The 18,868-nt window shown below is 44.4% G+C and overlaps 1 protein-coding gene across 2 annotated transcripts in view; it reads right to left on the bottom strand.

Annotated features, from left to right (window-relative positions):
• Nucleotides 1-18,868, bottom strand: part of EGFR (epidermal growth factor receptor) — a 199,606-nt gene that overhangs the window by 27,314 nt on the left and 153,424 nt on the right. For both annotated transcript variants that reach the window (XM_070264449.1, XM_070264450.1), the window contains exons 17-21: nt 16,401-16,439; nt 14,241-14,382; nt 13,237-13,359; nt 12,194-12,292; nt 6,420-6,605 (exon numbers count right to left, since the gene is read on the bottom strand). In XM_070264449.1, coding sequence (XP_070120550.1) covers nt 6,420-6,605; nt 12,194-12,292; nt 13,237-13,359; nt 14,241-14,382; nt 16,401-16,439 — 589 coding nt within the window. The remainder of the gene's footprint in view (nt 1-6,419; nt 6,606-12,193; nt 12,293-13,236; nt 13,360-14,240; nt 14,383-16,400; nt 16,440-18,868) is intronic.

The following is an 18,868-nucleotide window of genomic DNA, read 5'->3' as shown; positions in this document are numbered from 1 at the left end:
AACATGGATGGACCTTGAGGGTATTAGCTGAGTGAAATTAGTCAGAGGGAGAAAGTCAAATACTGTATGATTTCACTCCTAAGTAGAAGATAAAAACAACGAGAAACAAACACATAGAATGGAGATTGGATTTGTGGTTACCATAGGGGAAGGGGCGGGGAGGGCAAAGGGGGTGATTAGGCTCACATGTGAGGGGATGGACTATAATTAGTTTTTGGGTGGTAAACATGATGTAATCTACATAGAATTCGAAATTATTATGATGTACATCTAAAAGCTATATAATGTTATATCTAACGTTACTGCAATTAAAAAAATAAAAAGAAAAAAAAGAAAAAAAAGAAAAGACTAAAAAGTAACCTTGCCGTGGCAATCACCAAAAAAAAAAAAAAGAGTCCTCCGTAGGTGCCGGTGATTGTCATCATTTCCTCCTAAATGCTAAATCCCTCCTTTCTTCTCTGTCCCTTTTGCCATGACCTTGAATCAGGCCATCCCATGCCTTGTTTAGACTACTGTTAACACTTCCCAAAAAAGTCTGATCATGAATAAATTTCTAAGTGGTGCCCTTTGCTTTTGAGATGCAGCCATCTCCTTGGCTGGGCTTGCAGAGCCCTGCGGGGTCTCCCCTCTACCTCCCCGGCCTAGGCTCCTTGCTGCTGCCCTCACTCTTCGGTGGCCCTTAGGCATTTCTTGGCCACAGCCTACTCTGGGCTCTCACTCCAGTGCGTTGGCCACCTCTTACTTTGTGTCACCCCTCAGATGGCCCACTAGGACAGGGTTGGGCCTGTCACTCACAGCCACAGCCCAGGGTTCCTGAAGGTAAGGGACAGGCTGGCTTGCCCACTGCTGTCTTCCCAGTACCCTGCACTTGACTGACAGACTTAGCCCACTTTGCTGGTCCCCGTGTGACTTTCCCTGCAGCCTTCGGGAGCCTGGTCCTCCTCGCCTGTAGCTCTCCTGCTCTGACCCACTCATTTCCTGCTGCACTGTTAGCTAGGTATGGATCTGTTTCCCCTACTAGTTTTGTAAGTTTGGGAATACAAGAAATGTTGTCTTATATTTCACAGGATACATAACACTGGCAGATAAACACTCAAGAAATAACCCATGAAATGTCTAAAAGTTGATGAATATGCTATAAAAGCATAGCAAATTTTGGCTTTTTAATGACATACTGTAAAATGATCATTTAGGCTGATAAAGTTCAATGGTGATCTTTAGTGGAACAATGCAAGAATAAAATAAAAAAATAATCCAAATTGCTAAAATATCTGGTAATTGGATCTGCCGTTGGCTCTGTCACCTGTCCACTGTCTTGTTGCCTTGGTATTTACAGAAGTGTCTGCTTTGAAGGTGAGTAGCTCTCAGAAGTCATCCTCTCTGGCCCCTGTGGATGGGAGTTGGGGGCCGGAGCTGAATCACTACCCTGGGGCAGCACAGTTAGTGGGGTGGTGGCTGTCCCTCGGACCTCACCTTCATGAATCCTGACCTGGAACAGAAAAGCCATGGGGATGAGAGAACTGACTTGGGCAGTGAAGGCTGGAGGCCAGCTGGGACCTACACAGGAAGTTATGCACTTGAAGCTCACAGAAGAGCCAGTGTCTTCTCTCCGCAGCAGCCTACTTAGACTAATGCACCGCAGCTCCTTTTCTAGTTCCTCATCCAGCATGATTTTCACTCTCTCACATGCCTGCTCATCTATTATGAGTACATGAACATTTGTCAACATGGGTCTCATGACATGGCACCAAGAACTAATACAAGTGGCCTGGAATGTTCTACATCACAGTGGAGTGATAGGTTCCCTATCCCTCACCTGGACATGATAACCCAAGGACGGCTCAGCTGGTCTCATCTCCTCTCCTTTTAGCTGCTCACGTGCACTGATAATTCTTATTAGTGCGTCAATAATGAAAACACCTGGGGCTTTTTCAAATGAACTTAGACTAAACTATGTATCCTGCGTACTTGAAAAATGGATCTTTTGAACCAAAATTTTTTTGAAGTTTGTCATTATTTTTCTCTTACAGATTGAACTAAGCACAGTTTGGTGCTTATAAATTTGTGGTCAGAGAATGATGCCCATAAATCAGTTTCTTTCTGGGATCCTCTCCCTCCTCTTGCCAGCTATCTTTAAATCTCACCAGGGCCTGGTCTCAAGGACTTTAAACTTATATTATTTACCTAAAAACTCAATTCTGTGAGATCTTAATCTGGGTTAGGTGATAAGAAAGCTCTGTTGTCCAAAAAAGTTTGGGAAAATGTTAGATTAATCACAGTCTAGACAGCTTCATTTATTGTAGGACTTTGCAATAACGTGCACTGTGAGCGCTGAGGGGAGGAGCGTGACACAGTAGCAATGTTTTCCAAACTGAATTGATGATAGCATCTTTTGGATTCGAACATTTTATGACATTATTGTGCCATCTAATATATTTGAGGGTTCACTAGCTGGCTTATGTAGCCAGAAAGAGTGGATATGCTATCTGAAGCAACTAAATTATGCCCAGGGAGTGAGACCCATCTCTGACCCTGCAAAGCAGGAATTTAGGAAGTGATGATCTTGATCTTTCTGATTGGTACGTAGATGACGTCTCCACAGCTCCTGAGTCCTGAGAACAGAATCCATTTTCACAGCGTATGTTAAGGCGGTGGTGTGGCTCTCTTCTGTTCTCCCCATCCCAGCCTGATTTCTTTCCTAGGCTACCTATATATGTTTTTTTCTTTTTCCTTTTGCTTGGGTGATATAATTTTGTTTGCCATCTTAGCACTTTAGCCAGGACAATAAACTTGCATAACAGTGGCCAGCTTTCCATCAATATTTAGCAAACTTCCCAAGAGAGTCCATGCATTTGTGAACAACGCAGGACATTCATAAATCAATAAATCTCACTTTGAAAATGCCAGGAGTTTAGTGTCTGGTCAGCCACTAAGTGTTTCTGCATAGTTTCATTTCTAACTTTTAAAAAGGAAATTGTTTAATTCTTAGATAAATAGTCACTAGCCCAAGAACAAATTTCTCTCTTTACAATTGAGAAAACCATTATTTTCCTTTCCCTCTAGGGATAGACACTCCATCACTACAGCTATTCAAAAGCAGCTATTCAACTACAGTGGAACAAGGTTTCTTTTGTGAATTAGAAAGCAAAGCTATCACAGACAAGCTCACAGCCACAATGTAGAAGGACTTCAAATCAAAGTAAGGCTAAACCAAGTACAACAGGCAGGACAGTAGATTTAAGTAACAGGTTGAAACTGGGAGTAATATTAGATAGAGACTATCCTGGAAGACTTTCAGGTCCTGGAAACTCAATTCAGAAACTTTGGTAACTCATACTTAAACAGGGCGCAGGTGAAGCTGAATTCTTGCGGTGGGAACTGTCTCTTTTAGGTTTGTGTATTTTTTTATCATGCTTGTAGAAGGCTGATTTTGGGGGTCAAATAAACTTCCACAGTGCAGACACCAGTGGTCAGGCAGACTTGAATGTAAGATTGCAAGAGAGAGAGAGAAAAAGCTCAGGAACAAGAGAAGAGCCAGAAACAGGAGAGGCTTAGATTTTAGTCATTAATCTAACGTAATTCAGCCAAAATGTGCGGAAAGAAGCAGAGGAAGGAAACATTTAGTGAGCACCGGCTGTGTGCTGGGACCTCTGGTAGGGAGCTTCATGAAGGCTGACTGGTGTCGTCCTCACTACCTGGGAAGACAGATGGCAGAATCCCCTTTATAGCCAAAGAGACTAGGTGCAAAACGATTTAGCAACTTGCCTGAGGTCACATGGCTAATTAATGCCAGAATCGAGATTTCAATCTATAGTCCACTGGAGTCATAAGCCCAGTTCTGTTCTGGGCAAAACTTACTGAGGCTATGTGCCCCTTTACACGAAAAGTCACTTTTGTGGGGCTGCAAATTGACCCGAGATAATTAGAGAAGATGTGCTAAATGCCTGGGCACCCTCTGGTGAACTGGGCCTCATGAAGCAGTCAAGAGAAGCTGCCAGGGGTGTGCAGAGTTCTGGAAGCCCTGCCCGTGGTGGACATGCAGCCAGGACACCACTCTTACAGAGCTCACCTCCCTGTGGGGGCAGGTGGGCAGAAACTCAAGTAAAGAAGTAAATAAACTAGATCTTCCCAGGTAGCAATATGTGTTAAAAAAAAATTAAACAAATAAAGCAGGTAATAGAGACTTGCTGGGGAGGCAGGGCAAGACTTCCGGTTTCCTGCCTTAGATAATCAAGGAAGAAAGCTAAGAAGAATTTCTGAGTTCAGGAGTCAGGAATAATTCTATATTCAGTAAAAACTACTTGGGGTTAAACATCTCCCCTAGGTCAGCCACTGTACTGAGTTGAATAGTATCCCTCAAAATTTCCTGTCTACCCAGAACCTCAGAATGTGACCTTATTTGGACATGGTGTTTTGCAGATCTAGTAGTTCAAGATCTTGAGATGAAAGCATCCTTGATTTAGGGATGACTGGTGTATTTTAAGAGAAAGGAGAGGGAGATTTGGAGTCAGACACAGGGAAGAAGGCCATGTGAAGATGGAGGTAGAGACTGGAATGATGCTGCTGCCACAAGCCAGGGAATGACTGGAGCCACCAGAACTGAGAAAGACAAGGAAGGATCCTCCCCTAGAGCCTTCAGAGGCAGCATGGCCCTTCTGACACCTTGATTTTGGACTTCTGATCTCCACGACTGTGAGAGAGGAAGTTTCTCTTGTGGTAAGCTGCCCAGTTTGCAGTAATTTCTTACGGCAATCCTAGGAAACGAGTACAGTGACACACAGAAATAATAAGCATCTTCACGAAGCCACAGCATCTGAGGCACACACACTCTCTTCCAGGACCATTATCTAATAATGGCAATGTAACTTCTCTTTTCTGTGACCAGGGTTATGGCTGTGGGAATGACAAGAACACCAGGTGAATGGTGGTGGTCAGAGAGGGAGCGCTCCCCACTTCCCAGGGTGCTGGGAGCCTCCAGGAGCTGTAGAAATCAACACCAGATGGCACTAGAATAAATAGCAATGTGCTGCTGTCTAGTTATCCAGGGAGGTGGTCTCCTGCTTAGCCAACCTGGCCTAGAACCTCAGTGTCAGGAGGGGGCCTGCTTTCCCCCAGTGCCACTGCTCCTAACAAGAGCCTGACTTGTGTAGTAATGGGCAGTCACTGGCTGAGTGGTACCCAAAATATTTTTGTGTGTCTTATAAGTCACTTTCTACATCTGCTGGGAGTTGAATGAGCAAGTTCAGAACATCCTCAGGAGTAATTCTGCAGGACCAACAAATGCCACTATGAACCACGGGTGAGATGAACAGTGAGGAACTGGATAAGACCTGGTAGATGATTTGCTCCCTGCCTTTTGGTCCCTGGCACACTGCTCAACATCCTGCCCATTGTCTGAGAGAAATGAGGGAATGAGAGAATGACTGACGTAGGCGCAGAGAGGGGGCCTGCCCACAAATTCCTTAAATTCAACTGAGTAAAATGTACATCCACTGTCAGAAGAAAATAGGATTTAGCAAGTTGGGTTGCAAATAACTGATGCAGTGCTGGGATAAAGAGGGAGAAGTTTAAGATGAAAGTAAAAGTCCTTCTGAGGCAGTATGAGCAGCCAAATACTCGGCTCACTGCTCTGTTCCTGTCCTAGCACACGGGTAGGGCTGCCCGGCCACCGTCTGCATACTCAGTCCTTCCCTCACTCTGGATTAAGCCTGTCAACAGGGGGACATGTAAGGAGCCACAGTGGAGCAACAGAAGCATTTATTCACCTCTGTCAGTCCTCGTTCAACCTGCACACCAGGACTGAACCCAGTACCTCCCGCCCCCACCCCCGCTGTCTACTCAACCACACTGTCACCTGCGTCCTCCATCTAGCCTCAGCCTGGCTTGCTTGCCTTGTTATCAAGTGCTGACTGGGTGAAGCCACAACTCTCCCTCTACCACAAATTACCACAGTACTCAACAAAAAGAACGCCAGAGAAATAAGAATACTAACATCAAACCATACTGAGCACTCAAAAAAGAGAAAATTGTTCAAATTTAGCTGATTATTACATTTTCAACACGTAGTGGGACAGGCACTGATTTGATGCAAGAGACCATGAGTTCAATTTTGCCCAAAATAAAGTGTATGTTGTGTGCATGTCTGCATACTCATGTACACATACCCTCTTGGCAATCTCTTAGCCATCCCAGGATGGAGACCCTAATTGTCGATTTTCCAGTTGTCTTTGTTTTTCTCCTTGCCACCTTCCTTTGGTGATCTCGGGGCTCTCACTAATGACAGTAGCATCCCAGGAGACGTGGGGCGGGAGCAGCAAGCTAAGGCAGCTGCACATCCGGCTGAGTAGGAACATCTGCCCTACTTTCAGAGCCAGCTGCCTGCTCTGTGTGCACTCCTCTGGGCAGTGCTCTCGGTTTACCTTTGCAATCTGCACACACCAGTTGAGCAGGTACTGGGAGCCAATGTTGTCCTTGTGCTCACGGACATAGTCCAGGAGGCAGCCGAAAGGCATGAGCTGCGTGATGAGCTGGACTGTGGAGGTCAGGCAGATGCCCAGAAGGCGACACACGTGAGGGTTGTCCACACTGGCCATCACATAGGCTTCCTGCATGGAGAAGAGGAGAGGACAGCATCAGAAAGGCTCCCCACAGTGGTAAAGGGAGAGGCAGACAGACCCCTTTCCAGGTAAAAAAGGACAAACATGATTTTGAGTTTCAAAATGTGTACTTGTGGAGGACAACCTAGCCCAGGAAACATCTAGTGTAGTAGACATTCACGCAGGGCCTGTGACATGAGAGGCTGTGAAATGACCAGGCACTTTGTGGAAGACAGTGGCCTCCTGGGTGCATGTAGGGATTCCTCTCCACAGAGAGACCCAGGCAACATTCGCCTTTGGTAAAATGTTGGATGAAAATGAGACTCGATGTCTCAAGTTTGGGTATTGCTGATGTCTTCATTATGAACACCTCCACCTCAAGGCTAAAGATGCCGCAGTTTAAAATGTTGTCAGGGAGTGTAGAAATCCACATTTGGGTTCCTACACCCTGGATAAAGACTTGCCCACTGAATCCAGAACCCTCGCTCTAGGTACTGCAGAGATGTGGTGGTGAGAGTGCTCAATGGAGGTCACGTGAGCCAGCAGGCAGCCATGGAGGGACACTGCACTTCTCATCAGAGTAGTGCTTGTTCCTGACTGTGCAGTGGGCAATGGGGTGGGGGGAGCGCACCTACAGCACTAGTATGCTCCTGGAGCCACCTCTGCAAAGTGGAGCTGGAGAAACCCTGTCACTGTACCTGTTTCAGGCTTTGAAACAGACAGAGGGCATTAAATCTACAATGACTGTAGACTCAGTTGGCTTCCCAGGCATCATTTCTAAAAAGAGGTGGTCTGTGTTGCCCCCTGCCTCAGTTGCACAATGGGAAAACCAAGCTGCTCTGTAAAATGCACCATCCCCCACAACCAATTCGTCCGGCTGCCAAGGCAGGGGCCTTTGTTTCACACAGATCCATGACTATGGACTTTATTTAAATCCTTCTGCTATTTTGGGGTACAGGAAGTTGATTTTATTTAGGACAGTGTACACAAACCTCAAATCTGACTGAGAATTAGGGAATCCTCGATTTCCACCCATAAATTGTCTCTTTCCCTTTAAAATACAGAGGGTGGTGACCTTTTATTCAGGTGTGAAAGAGACCACATGGCTGCAAGAGAAAGTTCAGAGGTTCCTTTTCACATCTCAAGTGGTTGAAGCACGGACTTGGGTGAGCTAGGCTCTCCTTGAAGAAGTGAGCACAGCCTGGGCCAGGTGAAGGTACCAGGAGGGTGTGCTCCAGGATGCTCAAGAGCAGAGAGCACCGCAGGAGCCAGAGATGAAGGAGGAGATGGGTAGTGGGGCTGAGACAGCACACATACATATTCCTAAATACGAACATACCGCCGCAGCTTCTGGCCTTCACCCTCTCCTGGCCCTTGCTGTTCCTGAGAAGCATCAGGCCCTGCCGGTCCAGACTTTCCTCGTGTAGCCCCCTCCCCCTCTGCTCTCTGCTCTCTGAATCCTCCCTTAGGCCCTGGCCCACAAGGTCCTTTGTCTGGAATGCCCTTCTACCTCCCCTTTCCCTGGAGGACTCCTCCTTAGACAGGCCTCTCCGACCCCCAACCTAGTGAAACTTTCCTGGCACCTTGCAGTTTCTCTTTGGGGGAACAGGCTCTACATGGCTGAGGAACTTGCTAGAGCTGCAAATTCCTAGGCCCCACCCAGGCCCTGTGTGAGTGTAGGGAGGCAGGGCCCAGGATCTGATCTGTTTGAACAGACCTCTGGGGATTCTGAGTACTTTGGAGCACTCCTCATAATCTGCACTTAAATATTTGTGTGATTTAAAAAAGTATCATTGCATGCCATGCTGTCTGAGAGGCCTGCATCCAGCTCCCAGAACATGCCCAGTGCTCTTTACCACTGAACCCTCTGGGCAAACGCTACGCATCTGTTGCCTCAGTTTCCCCCACATATGTTCCTGCAAGTGTGGTAAGTGCTTAGGTGAGAGGGCTAGACCTTTTCTTCTTTTGTCATCCAGGGGCACCTACCACACATCGAGGCACATAAGCGCCTCGAGAACATCAGGGTTGAACCACATGGAAACCATACCAAGCCAGAAATTCAAAGCAAAGCAGAGACCATGCCACTTCCATTAACAAAAGAAATCCTTGTCGCTTTTAATATTCGTTGCAGACTCTGGGACACTTTCGTGAGTGGTAGGCACTCTGCTTTCAAGTAGAGTCTGTTATTTTCTTTTACATTGATACCTTAGTATCACAATAGTAAAGAGTAGATATTCAATACTTATGGACATTTGAACATCCGTTCGTCTTTGAGAAGGGCAGTTTATAAACAGTTCGAAGTGGAAAGGCCTGCAAGTGCATTTCTTCTGGGGCCATTATCTGAAGTCTGAAGAGGAAGCTGAAGCCCAGGGAGGCGAATGACCCACCCGAAACCACGTTCTGAGTGTCAGCACTGGCCCCGCATGTGGTGTCCTGGGCTGGGCCCTCCCTGACACCCTGCTCACCCTGCCTACCATGTCGCCTGGTGGCCTCCTGTGCTGCCTTGTTGAGCGTTCTGGATAAAGGTCTACCAGGAAACTCTAGATGCTAAGAGACACACAGCACATATACAAATCTGTTTTGCATTTTCTTTCCACTGCCTGTCCTAAATTTAAACTGGGAAGTCTATGGAAAGATTAACAGGCCATGCAATTGCCAGAAAAGCACAAATCACGTTTCTCTCCCAATTCTGGGAAACTGTACAAACATAATACCAAAGAAATCCTCTAGCTATTCCTATTTTCTCAAGATCTGGTTGAGATTTGGAAACATATTGTATTCATTTTAGAGGGGAGAAAAATCTGCAAACTGGAGCAGTTCAAACTCCCATCTGTTGTGGGGCTGGCAAGGAGAGACCTGGACCCGGAAGTTTGAGAACAGAGCATGGGGCGTGGGTGTCAGGCCACACAGGGCCTGGAGCCCTGCCAAGTCCTGATCCCATTAAAATCTGATAGAGCAACAGAACCAGGTCATCATTTCCGCCCCACCCCCAGGCACTATGGGGACACTGTTTGGTCGTGTGCCCTGTTCAGTGTGTGCAGAAGTTAAAGTGAGCTTTGTTCTTCACTGTTTATCTTGGAATCTCAAAGGTGCACTGTGACCTACAGCAAGCATGCTTGGTATTCCACAACAATCTCTGAATTAGCTGCCCAGCCAGGCCCACAGGCTGGTAGGCGGAGCTCACACTCAGAGACCCCAAAGGCTGACGCCTGAGTCACATGGCAGGGGTGTCTCTGAGGCTTGGTGACCTTGAAAGTTTATTATTTTTTGTCCCAATTGTCCAAATAACTTCGTACCTTCCTTCCTGCTTGTCTCCCTCATTTGTGAACTATTTTAAGAACGAGAAAAAGGATTCCACCAGATTTTAAACTCCTTCAGGAGAGGCATATGCCTGATCTGAAGAATGAAGAGTAGGTGGCCCTACATTTTTGGAACTACTATGCTGGTAGCAACTTAAACCAGGGGCTACAGTGTGTGTGTGCTGGGTCTCAGTGTCTGGCCTCAGTAGGGGAAGAAGTGTCTGAGTGGAAGCCTTGACACATGCTTGTGAGCATTTCAAAGAGCACGCCCTACCCCGTGGGCTGCCCTGTCAAAGAATTAACTTTCTCTTCAGCTCACTGTGGAAACTGGCCTTAGAAGCGCCAGCTTTTGCTTCCTTTAGCAGAAACAGCCTGCTTCAGCTTCGCCTCTGCCTTCAGGGGGCTCTCAGTCACCCACACAACACCCTGCACCAACAGGTACCCGTGAGCACTGGGCAGACGGAGCTGCGGGAAAAGCAAATGAGAACGCCTGCTTCAAGTACGTTGCCCCTAACTGAGTCATAACATTTGATATGAGAGGAGAAGACAAAGACGAATAGAAAGAAGAAACAGGACGTGGGGAAGGAGAGGAAACAAAAACAATGGAGGGAGAGCAGGAGAGATGCAGAGCAAGAGGCAAAAAAGGGACTTTTTTAACTTTTTAAACTTGTAAGTCTTTACCTTTTCTGTCTTCCATCCCTCCTCTGCCACACAAAAGCAGATTTCCTCCAGTTTTAGAAGTCCCGGGGAGCCCTGTTCAGTGAAAACTACTTCCTTCCCAAAAGCATAGCTATTGTCTTAAAAATCACCCTTACTCTGCATTGTAAATATTGTTGAAATTCACATTTCAACATCACTTTGTGAAATTTATTAGAATTTCTTAAATGAGTAAAAAATGAACTAAGAAAGCCAGTTCTGCAAATATATTTTCTTTTTTAACAGTATAGGTGAGGGAGCCAGAGGTTGTTAAGTGAAGAGACTTCACAAATGGCTCGTCCACTATATTTCCTATGGTTATGTTAATAGATACTGACATTGTGTAATGGAACTTCACATGAATTTGCAAGCCATTAAAATGAAAGAAAATTTTGCTTGATAAGTATATCATTGATATGTGAGATTTTCTACTGCACTGTATTAATACATCATCTTTCATTTAGAAGTGTACCACAGTGGGAATTTCCTCATTATAATAAAAGGAGGGAAGGCTGCCCGGAGAAAATTGAAGTGGAGAGTGTTCTGCCACTGGGAAGTTCATTGAATCTAAACGTATTTATAAAAAGGCTCATGTTTGTTTTGCTTACTAACTATTCTGTGGGTTAAATACAAGAGTGGGGAATATTACATCTGACTTTTGTCCTTCTTGGCTAAATTCTCTAGATTTTTGAGGCAAAAAAGGCTGTCGTTTTCCTTTTTCTTTGACTATTTCTCCAACCCACTACTAAGCCCTCTACCTCCCCTTTCACTGACTCTGTCTTGGGACAAGGGCAAGAATTTTCATCAACCCACAGCAAGCAGAGGCCAATGTTGTTAACACAAGACCCTGGAGGGTTTGCCGACTGCATGTTCCAGAGCATCTCCTTAAAGTGGCCTCCGCCAAATTCCAGGATGGCCCAGCCTCTTTCTAAGAGTGTGCAGCCCCCTCATTGGCTAGTGAAGGTCAAGACAAGGTGGAGAAAGTTCAGTAGAATCGAAACCAAACACATAACAATCATCTTGTGGGACATTCTAAAGACTTACTCCATAAAAACAATCAGCAGACACTGGAGAATAAATTTAAATTATTTGGGGAGAAAGTACAGCAAGTGGGCAAGAGTTTATAGAGTGGGCATCATATTATTAACCCTAGGCACCTTTAAAAAGCCATTTCAAAGATAAGATAACAGCAAAATGAACATGAGTTTCAGAGTCAGGAGTAACAAAGGGCTTGAATTCTACCCCAGCCGTGTGAACCTGAGCACATTTCTTCATGCCTCCATTTCCTCATCCAAAAAATATTGAGCACAATACCTGCACCATAGGTTCATCAGGAGCCTTTGGTAAATGCCCAGCACCTGTAAGTTTCTATCCTTTTGGGGGAGATAATAGAATGGACGAGGTGAGTTTTCTCTGTAAGACAAGGCCTGAGAGGGAATTATACCAACTACAGCTAGAAGGGAAAAAAGATATAAAAAGTGAACATTTAGAATATGGTGATGAAAAAAAGTCTAAAACAGAGCAATGTGCTGCCAGACACCAGAAAAGGTGGCTTCTGACGTCCAGGCCTGTGGACAACCAGAAAACAAAGCAGACACTCACATCAAGAATTTCCTTGTTAGCTTTTGGAGACGTGGCTTCTCTTAATTCCTTGATAGCCACAGGAATTTTAACCTTCTCACCTTCTGGGATCCAGAGCCCCTATGACAAAGACAGAGGGAAGACATTAACTGGCAATTGTCTTACCATGCAATACGTAACTTGTGAGCTGGATGGACTTTATTAGTGACACTATCCCAAAGGGTAAGGGACATCGAGCAAACTCTGCATTGCAAGGCCATCAGGTCTGGGAGTGATGACATCCCAGCAGCTCTTTTTTTTTTTGAGGAAGATTAGCCCTGAGCTAACTACTGCCAGTCCTCCTCTTTTTGCTGAGGAAGCCTGGCCCTGAGCTAAGATCCGTACCCATCTTCCTCTACTTTATATGTGGGATGCCTACCACAGCATGGCGTGCCAAGCGGTGCCATGTCCTCACCCAGGATCCGAACCGGCGAACCCTGGGCCGCTGAGAAGCAGAACGTGCGCACTTAACCGCTGCACCACCAGGCCGGCCCCCTCAGTAGCTCTTTAGCTATCATGTTCCATGAATTAGTTAGATTTCAAAAACCCTAAACTTGTGCTAGTTATAAAACCAGTGTGGATCATTTCACGCAGAATTCTAAGACGCCAGGTCTAGACCTAACTGCAATCAGACTTAATGCAAAGAGGATGTAGAAAAACAAATTAAAAAGAAGCTGTTTTAACCTGGGCTTTATTTGGATGCTGTCACTCAGTGATAGACAATCCTCCTTCAGAATCCATCTGTGCCACCCACCCCTCTAAAAGGTCAATGTGTCATCCATAAAAATGTTTTTGCCTGTGTACAGGTCTCACAGGACCACTTATTTGTTATTGTGATTATAAAAGATTTCCTCTCAATAACTTGAGAAAATGGTGTAATTTCCCAAAGCTTCAGTGACACAAAGAACAGACCACGATGCTAAACAGACCACAGCCAAGGACTCTGCATTTGCCCACCTAGAATGTGAGGGGGCTGCCAACCCGAGTCCCCAGAAGCCTCAGTATCACACCTCTAGTGGCCTCACCTTGTACACTGTGCCGAATGCTCCAGAACCTAGCACCTTGATCTTTTTGAATTCGGTTTCCTTTAAGATCCTCAAGAGAGCTTGGTTCGGAGCTTCTCCGCTGGGTGTAAGAGGCTCGACGAGCTGTGAGAGACAAGGAACTAGAGCCAGTGCTGCTCGGCATCAACACTCAGTGCCCCCGGGGGAGGAGGGTGTTATGCAGGTGCAGACACAGCAGTGTGCGGTTGCGCTTTAGCACAAACAACTTGCCATGCTCCCTCAAAAGGAAAAATGGACACCTTCTCTAAAGAACTTCATAAAAGATGGTAGGAACAGGGACTCCCTGATACTAGTGTCCTTGAACAGAATGGCTCCATTTCAACAAATGCAATTTCTGTTTCCAGGCTAATTAGCTGGAATTGAGAAAATTTTGGTGAGGAAAATTTTTATACAGTGGTCATTTTGGTAGCCTGTAGGAGCTCATAACCCACAGGTGTCACTATGCTACGAGCTGCTATGGGTCTCTCCTCCCAGGGACTCTGGCATCTGACACACTGCTGGACACTTGATAAGTGTCAGGGATAACATCAGTCACACACAGAGCTCAAAAAGGAACAGCACTGGTGTGGACAATGGCATTTCCCAAAGTAGCATCTCCTCAACCACAGTGCCTTTACAGGAGCTCAATTACATACCTATTCACAAGACTTTCTCCTGGGCATGTACACTGGTGCTATACTGTAAAAAGCACTCTGCACGGCTTTGCAACCATGTTGTGTGACTTACTCTAGAAACATTTGCATTTCATTGGATAGATGCACCAAAATGTAACTAATTGCTTATAATTAGACATTCAGAGATTCTTCCTGGTTTTTCCATCCCAAGAAATAAAGCATAATATTACAATTACATACTTAAAATACAAAATTTCAAATAGCAAGTCTGCACAGCCCTTGCTCTTATCTGGGGCAGTGAGGACTCTGATGGGGTGCTGACGGGGTGCACAGGCCGGGGTGCACACTCACCTCTCTTTCCTGCAGGAGTCTGCGCAGAGTGCGCTTCCGGACGATGTGCCGCCTGCGCAAAAAGAGGCCAATCCCAAGGGCTACCACCACCACCAGGAGGAGGCCGCCCACAATCCCAGTAGCGATGGATGGGATCTTGGGCCTGCAACGAGGTGGAGACACATGGCAAGGTAAGGTTTGCTGGCAGATTTTATCACCCTGGCATTTTACATACTTCCAGCATATTTTGATACAGTCACATCATTTAAAACTATCTCAGAAAGTGGAATGCTGAGCAGCTTCCAAAGGGAGAAAAGAAAACTGACTAAGAGTTCTCGGGCAGCGTTTCTAACTTCTTTCCACCCACTGCCTCTGTCCTGCTCTTTTCATTTGTTAAATTGAGGTATCATCCGGACCTCTCCATATGATGGTTATATTTTAATCTGCTGATTATGAAAACACATCATTCAAAAAGTAACTCAGACTTCAATAATGCTTTTTATATGGATGTGGATGTATCCCCAGAGTGTCTCCATATATTTGAAGCATGGCATTCCACACAGAGGAGATGTGTATTGTCTACTGGCCAGGCTGGGTGAAGGGACTCTCTCAATAATGTCCTTGGCTTTCAAGATGGGACAACAGCCATGTGAAATGCTTTATGAATGAGCTTGGAGGAGGTTATAAAGTAATAGGATTCTGACATAGAAAACATCACTGTCATAGATGAGTGATGTCATCATGTGGCCTCAAACCACTTTAACGCACTCCTCCTCCCACAAGGTTGTGTCTGATTTCAGGGACAGCAAAAATGCAAAACTCAGGCTCTAAAGCTCACTGGGGAAGAACCATCTGAATTAGGAGATTCTGAATTTAGAATCTTTATAAAGTTATTATTATCAAATATCTATGCCATTTAGGCTTCTGGCAAATGGCATATTTTCAGGTAGAAATGTTAATGACTATCAATGATCAATTAGAAGCATTATTTGCATCCAAAAAAGGTACCAGCATCCTTACAAATTTCTTGTAAGTGGGTTGAACATACTTCATGAAAACAGCATTTACAACACTTTCTTCTTACCGAGTGCAAAAGTCATCTCCTGCTTTACACTATCTCCCCAGTTAATGCAGTTTGAATTAATGGGCTTTTACTATTTTGAAGGGAAGATATAAGGAATAATTTGTTACAGAGTATGTGTTCCATGGGGAGCCACAGTAAGGGTGGATGAGTGACAAGAGAAGAGAAAAAGTTTACAAGAGTAAAGAAAATAAGGAATGTCCATTGGTTTCAAGGTTGGTATGTGACAGAAAAATATCATTACTAAGATACTTACTGTAGTATGAAAAATAGGAAAAATTTTGCAAGGGTCTTTGCTAAGTGAAGAGGTGGCATGACAGAAAATCTGAGAAACTGCCTTATTTGTCTTTAATGTCTCACTTGATAGTAGGAGGGATCTGTTATCACGGCTAATTCTGAGGCAGAGGTGCGAGCTGATGTTGAGGCAGGGAAGGGATTTTGTAGAAATGGAAGAGGTGCCTGGAGGTTTGGCTGGTGTTAGGGATATCAAGAAGAGCAAACAGGTGCCTTGTATAGAATTGTGATTCCTCACTAGATATTATTAATTGATAATACCACTCTTTCCTGATGAGTCTGAACAGGAATTCCCAATACTGCTTTTCTCAGTTTAGCACTTCCAGCAATGATGGCAAATTGATCAGAACTGAAATGCTGAAGGAAGTCATGTTTAGAAAGGGAAGGAAGGGGAGAAAATTCCCCCATATTGGACATCTGTCATCGAACAGAAAGGTCATTCAAACTTGGGATTGTGATAAGGCCAACTGGGTCAGTGAGGAAAAAAAAGACGAGAAGCTGGAAGAGAAGGATCCAACCAACCTGGTGTAACAAAGAAGGCAGAGGTTGGCCCCACAGAAAGAGCCGTACTGGACAACTTCTCCACATGCAGCAGGCCCCACTGAGGCATACCCAACAAGGCAGGCAGGAGGAGTGCGGTGGAACCAGCGGTGGAATCTCTGCCAGGGATGCCTACGCTGGCCCAGAGGAGAAGTGAGAACTGACAAGGTAGAGGCAACCAGAACAGCGGGAAAGCATTATCTTTGCCCAGAGCATGTTGGGTCACTGCTGACAGGGTCAATTACACACAAAGCTGTAACACTTACCCATTTCTTGCACAGCCTTCGAGGCCTGGCCCAGCACAGCTGTAGGAGTTGAAAGAGAAATACACATTTTGATCGTTCTACTTCTTTAGCATTTCTTCTTGGAGTTTTTATTAAATCCTAAGGTAATGTGTGTTAAATTACTCTCAAATCATTAAAATCCCAATGTGTCTCAATTTTGGGCTGGTGGTTAATCATTTGTTTATTATGCATTTATTCATCTGTTCATTCACTCAGCAAATATTTTGAATGTCTACTCTGTGACGGGGATTGTTCTAGCATTGAACAAAGTAGACAGTTCCTGGTCTTCATAACTGAAATGTTTTCATGTATTATTATTGACAGCATAGTTGTCTCATAGCTGGCTTGAATGCCAATACGAGCAGGGGAGGAGAGGGAGTTGAGACTGGAACAACTTCCTGGGCCAGACTGATCAAGGAGCAGGCGGAGAGGAACAGGTAAGTGAAGACATGAATTTCAGTGGCAGAGAAGTGGTGATGATGATTTCAGGTCCAGAAAGCCAGGAGCAAGAGCTGGCTTGATCCACTTCCACCCAACTGAAATGTCTTACGTGAAGCAGACAGGATTTGTCTTAATGCGACTCTTGAACAGCTGGGTTCCCATTCCAGCAGAGGAGACCACCATTAGGTGATTACAGAATGATGGTTAAAAGGGCAGAGTAAGTTGGCTTTGAAGTACAGCAACATTTGCCAACACAAACGTCAACAGGAAAACAAAATATTCCATTAAATGGAATGACTGACATATCATGGCCTGGGGAAAGAAAAAGAACTACATTTCAAATACATGAAGAGGACTGGGGATGCTTGTTTGACACTGTCGTCTGGTCCTTAACATTTTCTATCTCTTGAGGGCTCTGATCTCTACACTCCACTCTCCTTGGTTTTGAGGGTCTAAGCCATCCCCCTTTTCCAAGGTGTCAGTGCAATCTTGCCCCTGCAATAGATTTGGGCCTTCATTCCTACACCGGACATGCACGCTTCTTCAGGCAGTGGAATATGCAGGGAGGTCTTATTATTTCATAGTCTATTATGTCCTAGGAAAACCAAGATCACCAAAGACAAAAAACATTCACTACTGGATGACCACTGATAAAATCTGGGCCTACTCACAAAATCCCCCTTCACTAGTGTTTTTTCCCACATTGCCTGTCAGTGTCCAGACTATAATAGGATGGGAATACTGTGCAAAGTGGGTGCAAACAGAAATTGTGAATTTTGGACACGATACAGGGTTTTATGCAGCCTCTGACAGTGCTGCAGGGATTGCTAGCAAGAAGCTACTGACAAATAAGAAGCCCATAGGGAAATATAGGCCAGTTTACATTTGAAGAGATGACTGACAAGGACAGTGATAGGACAGGTGCTGTAAGGAAGAATGATCTGAGGTCCTCGGGACAGCTGATGGTGCCCTTGGTAACTCTGCAGAAATGACTGTCATGTGTCAAGTGAAAGAGGCCATATCATGCCATCATTTAATTTTGTCAGGAAATTATTCTCTGTCACCCACTTGATTTATTCTTTTATGTTACATGTAATTAAAATAGACAAAATTTCTTATTGTTTAATTTTTCGGATAAAAATTTCAAAGAAAATTTCCCCTTATGACTTCCTATGGAAATGTGGTTCTACCTAAAAATGGATTTGCTTCCAGTTTCCTTATCATTCTCTTGGGCCACCAGACCTGCCATACCGGGCAGGCATTTGGGAAGCAGGCAGCTCCCATGTCATACTCTGGGCTCTGTCACAACTGGCTAATGAGTTGTGGTGATGACTAAAACTTTTTAAGCATTCCTTCAACAATACAAAAGGAAAAATCCATACACCTAATCCATACACATACATCTGAGAAAACAGTGAGACACGGTATTTGATAATGTGTACATAACAAATACACAAAGAAATGTTTTCTTATTTTCCCTTATATTGCCATGAACATTTCTCCATATTTTAAAAATTAAACCCATTTATATCATGTAATTCTTATGTAATCAATGACTTTGGGAGAAGATACAAATAGTAATAACAAGATTATATAAAACTATATGTTCTTCTGTCAACAAAAAGACTCAGAATAAGGAAGGTAATGAAATATACGAAAGATAAAACATTGATGAAACTCTGTATGTCAAAGGCATAGCATCAGGATTTTATTTGAAACAGGGAGAAAGAGAGAAATTATAGAAGGAAATAGAAGAAAAAAATTACCATTAATATTTTTTAACATTCTTTATTTAAACCTTGAGTAAATTCCCTCTTTCTATGTTTGGCAAGCTGTATCTCATAGAGTTTAAATTCATGGAAAATTTCAACTGCCCAAAGACTTTCTAGATGCCCTTGTAAGCCCAATGACATACTCACAGACACACAAATATATATACACAGTTATTTCTAAAAGATACAAAAAGGAGGAAAGACACATTTGTTTTATACAGCTAATATAATTCTGTT

Source organism: Equus caballus, chromosome 4 (assembly GCF_041296265.1).
Source record: "Equus caballus isolate H_3958 breed thoroughbred chromosome 4, TB-T2T, whole genome shotgun sequence".
NCBI lineage: Eukaryota > Metazoa > Chordata > Mammalia > Perissodactyla > Equidae > Equus > Equus caballus.
The sequence above is the reverse complement of the archived record's forward strand: the minus strand, read 5'-3'. Positions and strand labels throughout refer to the sequence as shown.